The following is a 7,500-nucleotide window of genomic DNA, read 5'->3' on the forward strand; positions in this document are numbered from 1 at the left end:
CTCTCTCTCTCTCTCTCTCTCTCTCTCTCTCTCTCCAGATCTCTCTCTGAGCTGTATTTTCCATGATCACTTTAATGCAGCAAAAAGAGGAATATATGAGGTACATGTTAGTCACCAACTTTAGTTACACCATGCATTTGGGGATGCTGTTAAGTTATATTTGTAGACCTACTACCCTTCTTCATGTTATGACGACCGTATCTTTTGTGTTATTACTGCAAAACATGCTGTAGCTATTTGCCCGGCTTGCACACCCGTTAAAACTTGGGCAGTGACACCTATATTAACAGTAGCTTTGCTTGCACGCGAACTCAATGGCCACTAATATCTTTTCAAGGCAAAAGTAACGATGAATCTGGACCGTACATGTTACCTGAGTCAGGTAGATGATGGATTTGAAACGTTGAGGGTCAGATATGGTGCTGAGAGGCCAAGCCAAATGCCGTGTGATCTGGGACTCGATCTCCTCAGTACCTAGACGAAGAATAATCTCATCCAGGTAAAGGCCCACTCCGCCTCGTCAAAACAGTTCGCCTCACCGTCTCAGATATGGCTACTTGTGATAAGACCATCCATCCACTTGGTCACATACCTAAAGTGAACAGCCTTGGGTGCTCTTTGTGCACAGAGGTTTGGGTGTTTTTTTTAAGGATTAATTTCGTAAAAGGCACTGGAAATTAATTAATCTGCAAATTCCAGTCCACCGCAACAAGCAGTCAAGGTGTTGAAGTTTGGTATGTGACCAAGTGGGGGGGGGGATGTTCTTAACACATGTAAAAGCCTGGCCAGATCTGAGACAGTCAGGCGAAGTGTTTTCACGAGGCGTAGTGGGGCTTTTACAAAATATCAGCTTCTTGCTGTGATCAGAACTGTCTAACTAAACGTTTGTTCTGGGTTGGATAGCTTGTGTGTAGGGGGGGGGGGTGGTGGTGCTCAAATGGCCTGGTGTAAATCAGTAAGTAAGCGGCTTTTGAAACCAGATTTGCAAAAATCAAAAACAAGAAATGTTAAATCATGCGAACGTTTAATTGTGGACAAAAGCTAAACATTGACTAGAATGTCGACCTCTCGGTCTTGTAGGGCCCCAGTACTACCTGTTATTTTTGTTTAGCTGCCATTTATCAGAATGTTTATCTCTCGGTCTTTTGATATTAAGTTGACAGACAAGAAACACAAAAGGCAAACATAAATGATGTTGTGACGTATCTCACAATGTTATTGAAGATGATTTGCAGGATAAGTAAACTATGTTGTAGCCTATACCAAACTATTTGGTTTATCTTATTGTCTTTGGGGACTTGCCTCTGGGAAATTCGAGACATTTGCTGTGAGCTTGGGATCTGTATCGTGCGCATGCGTGCACTCGGTGGTGTTCGAACACCGAGGAGAATTTGCACAAAAAAGACAAAGTTGCCTCTGAGAAGGAAAAAAATCCCCGAACGTGGGTGTCGAACCCACGCCGATAGCGACAAACTGGACATAAAGCCCACTCAGCTACACGTAAGTAAGCGACTTTTGAGCCTAGAGCTGATGTACGCGAAGCAAAACTAGGTGACAACCAACTGGGTGGTACGCAGCCGCGGGATCAGATTGGTTGAAATTACCACTCACTTGGGATGCACCTGTAGTTTCGCTTCGTGCACCTCGGCACAGATTTGCAGGATAAGAACTGACCGTTAGGGTGGTGCTGGCGGTGGACTGCCATGGGCGAGGTGTATGACATGTCCTCCTCCTCAAAGACAGGCAGCAGGGTGTGGTAGCTAGGCCACGACTGCAGACCGTACTCCGTGATGAAACGAGGCACAGGCGCGTTCGCTGGTGCGTTCCACAGGTCCACCACGTAACCATAGAAATGGACTGAAACAGCAGAGGTGAGCTTGCTGATCATTTCTTGCTCAAGGCGTGAGTTAATTTTTATTTTTTTTAAGGCGGGGAGCATCCTTCTTCCTTGGTCTTTTTCTGTATAACATAATCAACTTCATATTATACAAAATATAAACTTCTGTCTAATGTTCAACTCTAATTCCAATAAAATACGTAAGTCTAACTTTCTCAAGGCGTGAGTTAATTTGACTCGCCTTCTTATATCTGGCCAGGCTTTTTTCGTTGGATACGACCATCCATCCAGTGGGGCGCCTACCGTAACGGCATGGGTACTGTCAATGCAGAGTGGGAATTTGTCTATAAAACAATTTCTTAACGGACACTTGTGGCATACCGTGCAATATATTGACCACAAATTCTTACTCTTCACACAAAGCAGCCAGGATGTTGATTTTTGGTATGTGTCCAAGTGGAGGGACCTTTTTATCTTATGTGAAACCCTGGCCAGATGTGAGAGAGGGAGCCGAATTTTTTTCGTAAATGCTGTGATTCGGGAAATCTTCTAGCCCACCACAACCGATATGAAGCTCAAATTCAACTGCACCCTTGAGGGCGTGTGGAGAACAGCAACAGAGGCGAACGGGGAATAAGAAGCAGAACATTTATTACGTCACATAAGAACAATGTGTTAAGCATTTCTGCAGTGAGACTACAGGGGAAGCTACTGGAAGGGTACCTATCATGTGTTAGAGCGTATACGATCTCAGACCAGCGGAAACCATTGCCGCGGTTTCGTGAGCAAAACTGCCGTTCTCGTTTCTGAGTTAGGAACTTTTCCGTTTTGACACATAAAGACTTGTTTGGAGAATGTTAAGGTATGCAAACGCCTTTTCGGGGCTGTTATGCATTTGTGCTGATTAAAAATTATGCTGTCAGCTCTTTATCTCACACGTATACCGCTGTCAACCGTTCGAGATAGGCATGCAGTTTGCTAATTATAACTAAAATGAGGTGGGCAGATTCTTCAGGAACCAACGATGTTTGCGTTTTTCTAAAACTCTAAACAAATGACATAGGCAATTATTTTATGAGCGTGACGAATTTAGTGCACCTACCGTCTCCGTACAGTTCAGACGAGGGGTCCACTTTGAAGTAACCAGCCTCCTCTGTGAATTTGCCGTTGCTGGGAGTGGTGGTCAGGTACACGCGGCTCGGGTTTTCGCTGGTTACTATCGCCTTAAGAGTCGTCACGTACAGTTTGACATAGTCGTCCCGGTAAACCTTACCATTGGAGAAGCCCACCCTGCGAAAAGTGTATAAAAAGGGTGGGATTTAGTTATGTCTACAGAAAATAAAACCCAAAACGCTCAGTCGCTCATGCATGTGCAGTTTCTACGTTGAAGGCACAGTCAAAGATCAAAATCACTTATCAAAGCACGACAAAAAGAGGACATTTCCTCACCATTGTTCGTCAATCGCCGCCTCACTTTCGTCATTCCCTGTCCAGAACAGAATCGACGGACGATGCATCACCCTTCTCACCTGAAATGTAAATGCCAGATGTCTGCCTGGTCAGTAGACTATACACTGGCGAATATACCATATCAAAGTGTATACACACCAACGTTAGGTTAGCAACACAAAACCAGACATCCACACAAAAACACATTCACGAGCACGTACGCACGCGTGCACACACACACACACATACACACACACACACACACATACACACACACACACACAAACACACATGTGCACACACACGTAAACACCTATATATACCAATGATATGCTGCTTGCTGAGAAGTATCTTCTAAGTTTGCTTGACGTAAGATCTTGGCATCATCTGTCGGATATCAGGTATTTTAAACGCTCATGAGAACATGCTTGAGATTCCCAGGCTTACCGTTATGGGACGAATGTCCATCATTTGTTCAAACAGTGTCTGGGATGTGAACACGTGTGGCGCTTATGCATTATACCGGGGTGAACTCTAAATTTAAGCGTTCAACTTTTGAACACCCTTTATGTAACCAGTTTTGAACACTGTGTAACATACAGTAAAGTTCTACTCACAAAAAATGAACACAAGGTAAACACTAAGTGCAACATTATCGTTTAGAGTGTAGGTGCGGGGGAGCGGCATGTTTTCATACTTTGCTCAATTCCATGACCTCGATCATGCGTGGTTGAGTATTGGACTGACCTGGTATGTGACCTCCTTCGTGACAGTGTCGAGAAAGGCGGGATCGGTGGGGTAAAGCGCATCCCCGAACACCAGGCCTTTGAAGATCATGATGCCGAGTTCGTCAGCCAAATCAAAGAAGAATTCCGATTCGTATATCTGTAACAACAACGAAACCAAGTAAATGGCAAAATGACCGATGTCTTTTACGTGCCACTATGGTGACACGGGGGTGGGACATGGATACCGTCTCTGAGTCTGCACATGAAGTTGACCCGTGTCTGGCCCGACCTTATGTTGCTGTTTTGTTTTTTGTTTTTAAAGAGCAAGGTTGTAAATAGAACAATGCCTATTTCTTTTGTAATTCGCAAATAAAACACATTTTTCTGTCATATGTGTGCATGCAAACACCTACCCCAACGCCGCAGACTCTCAGCATGTTCATGTTGGCCAGGACGGCTGACTGCAGCAACATGCGGATGTGGTCTTCCGTCACACGCTCCCGAAAGCTGTCAGGCGGAATCCAGTTCGCTCCCTTCATGAAGATGGCTTGTCCGTTGACCCGGAAGTAAAACGTCAAACCTGAAGCAAATAGAGCACCTCAACGAGCCTCTCTCTATGCAAGACAGCGAGCGAATGTATGAAACGATTTGAGGGCTTTGCCAGAATTAAACACGACTGGTTTAATACCGAAAAAAGTCGTTTACACTTGTCAGTAAACAAACATGCACAGCCAATCGGATTGGCAGCTGTGCAGCCAACATCTTTCTCTCGCGAAGGGAGCACCCCCCAAGGTATTCTCGCCTGCTCTCACCAAATCCTAGTCTTCCTTGCGGTGACAGTTCCCAAAAGAAACGCTACTTCCTCGCCCAACTCGCTTCACTCCCCAAATCTCGCCGTTAAGAAACGAGGGACTTCTCACCTCGCTTTGGATCGGCAGACACAGGCTCCTGCACCAACTCCACGGTACGGAATCCGATTCGTTTTGTCTGTGACGTCACCTCTCCGTCACTGGTGGTGAAGTTGAATGTGACGTCATAAAGCATCTGGTCGCCGTAACCTATGGGCCACCAGCGCTTAACCTTGGCGCTCTAAAAACAAACAAAATATTAATTCATTCATTAATAAAAATAATAAATTAAATAAAAATTAAAACTTTTAAAAGTCGCAAGCAGAGGAAAACAAAAAAGTCAATCCATTTCAAGGTTAAACAATATTAAGAATAGTCACAAATCAAAAGCTAGCAAATTACTATCGAGACGCACTGTGACATTCGACGGGGGAAAGTTAGGGGGCGGGGTCACTATTTATTACGACGAGGGGTAAGTTATTATCATGCTAGTCGATCGATGATGGGTCAGTTACTATCAGGGCGTGTTATGACGGCATATCAACCTGCGGCACAGTTATGTCGAAGGCAGCCTCGTTTCTAGCGGTATTCAAAAAGAGGTTGTATGTTTCGGAGATGCCAGTCAAGTCCAGCGTGATCTGTAGCTGACCGCTGACAGACTGGACAACTCCTACGTGGAAATACGCTGTGGTCCGGAGAACCCAACTCTCACCGTCCGATACTATGGAAAGAGAAAAACATTGCTTTGAAAAGCAGTATTAGTAATGATAATGATAATGATAATGATGATAAAAAGGGTCGCTTTGCTACGTCGGGCTTCAATACGGCTTTTTCTAGACGTCAATCACACACAAACACACAAGCACACACACAAACACACACACAAACACGCTCAAAATCACACACACAATTACAACAATCGCTACTAAATTTTATAAAGATCAAGACTACGCCTGTCTCACCAAAACGTAGCAGAAGAAGAATATAAAGGCAGAAAAAGGAAATGAAAGAGACAATGAGGATGAGGATAATGACGCTGACGACGATGGCGATGGCGATGACGATGACGATGATGACGATGATGATGATGATGATGATTATGAAAAAGTCGGTACATACCAGGCACCACTTCGACTGTCGCCATTTCAAGAACAGCAGAGTCAAATGCCACCAGGTAAATCGGCTTCCTGTCACGAATTTCAATACAGGCAAGACAATAGACGATGTGGGTTTGATTAATGTTGAGGCTGACCTAAAACTTCCGATCTTTCACTTTAAATACTACTTCGGCGATTCTGCCGAAGACAACAAATCCGAGCAATATTTTTGCAACCTTAAACTTTAAGCTAAAGACTGTCGGGGTAGTTTTCTGGGGTGTAATATAACTCTCTCTCCGTCTCTGTTTGTCTGTCCAATTGGTTACAGTCTCTTTCTGTCTGTCTCGGTCTACTCTATCTTTCTCTTCGTCTGTATGGCTGTCTGTCTGTCTGTTTGCCTGTCTGTCTGTCTGTCTGTCTATCAGTCTGTCTGTCTGTCTGTCTGTCCAATTGGTTGTCTCTTTCTGTCTGTCTCGGTCTACTCTATCTTTCTCTTCGTCTGTATGTCTGTATGTCTGTCTGTATGCCTGTCTGTCTGTTTGTTTGTCTGCCTGTCTGTCTGTCTGTCTCTCTCTCACTCTCTCTTTCTCTTTCTCTCTCTCTCTCACTCTCTCTCTCTCTCTCTCTCTCGCTCTCTCTCTCTCTCTCTCTCATTCTCTCTCTCTCTCTCTCTCTCCCCCCCCCAGGTCCATTTGACATCCGACAGTCACCCACCATACTTCCATACGTCACCCACCATACTCTCCCACGTCACCCACCATACTCCCACACGTCACCCACCATACTCCCACACGTCACCCACCATACTCCCACACGTCACCCACCATACTCCCACACGTCCCCCACCATACTCCCACACGTCACCCACCATACTCACACACGTCACCCACCAAATGCCCACACGTCATCCACCATACTCCCACACGTCACCCACCATACTCCCACACGTCACCCACCATACTCCCACACGTCACCCACCATACTCCCACACGTCACCCACCATACTCCCACACGTCCCCCACCATACTCCCACACGTCACCCACCATACTCCCACACGTCACCCACCAAATGCCCACACGTCATCCACCATACTCCCACACGTCACCCACCATACTCCCACACGTCACCCACCATACTCCCACACGTCACCCACCATACTCCCACACGTCACCCACCATACTCCTACACGTCACCCACCATACTCCCACACGTCACCCACCATACTCCCACACGTCACCCACCAAACTCCCACACGTCACCCACCATACGCCCTGGGTGGGGAAGGAGGGGGCCCAGTCCCAGGAGAAGGACGTCTGGACTTTACGGATGAAGTTGATGTGAGATTCGCCGTGCGTTTCTGGGAGAGGGAACACTGCGGGAACTTTGTAAGGGTAGCTGTTTGCCTGCTGTGTTGCGTACTCCGTTGCGGATTGGATGTGGATTGCAATCGTGTTTTGCCCGGACTGAAAATGAAGCGGAAATGTTCATGAAAGTGAAATTCTTGTGATAAACACTGGAGTATATGCAGTAACATCAAACT

General features: G+C 45.8%; 1 protein-coding gene across 1 annotated transcript in view; it reads right to left on the reverse strand.

Moving 5' to 3' along the window:
• Nucleotides 1–7,500, reverse strand: part of LOC138981886 (beta-mannosidase-like) — a 19,013-nt gene that overhangs the window by 9,736 nt on the left and 1,777 nt on the right. The window contains exons 4-13 of the mRNA XM_070355028.1: nucleotides 7,224–7,423; nucleotides 5,982–6,049; nucleotides 5,408–5,583; nucleotides 4,935–5,103; nucleotides 4,428–4,594; nucleotides 4,034–4,171; nucleotides 3,287–3,366; nucleotides 2,940–3,127; nucleotides 1,675–1,857; nucleotides 374–474 (exon numbers count right to left, since the gene is read on the reverse strand). Coding sequence (XP_070211129.1) covers nucleotides 374–474; nucleotides 1,675–1,857; nucleotides 2,940–3,127; nucleotides 3,287–3,366; nucleotides 4,034–4,171; nucleotides 4,428–4,594; nucleotides 4,935–5,103; nucleotides 5,408–5,583; nucleotides 5,982–6,049; nucleotides 7,224–7,423 — 1,470 coding nt within the window. The remainder of the gene's footprint in view (nucleotides 1–373; nucleotides 475–1,674; nucleotides 1,858–2,939; nucleotides 3,128–3,286; nucleotides 3,367–4,033; nucleotides 4,172–4,427; nucleotides 4,595–4,934; nucleotides 5,104–5,407; nucleotides 5,584–5,981; nucleotides 6,050–7,223; nucleotides 7,424–7,500) is intronic.

Source organism: Littorina saxatilis, linkage group LG12 (assembly GCF_037325665.1).
Source record: "Littorina saxatilis isolate snail1 linkage group LG12, US_GU_Lsax_2.0, whole genome shotgun sequence".
Taxonomy (NCBI): domain Eukaryota; kingdom Metazoa; phylum Mollusca; class Gastropoda; order Littorinimorpha; family Littorinidae; genus Littorina; species Littorina saxatilis.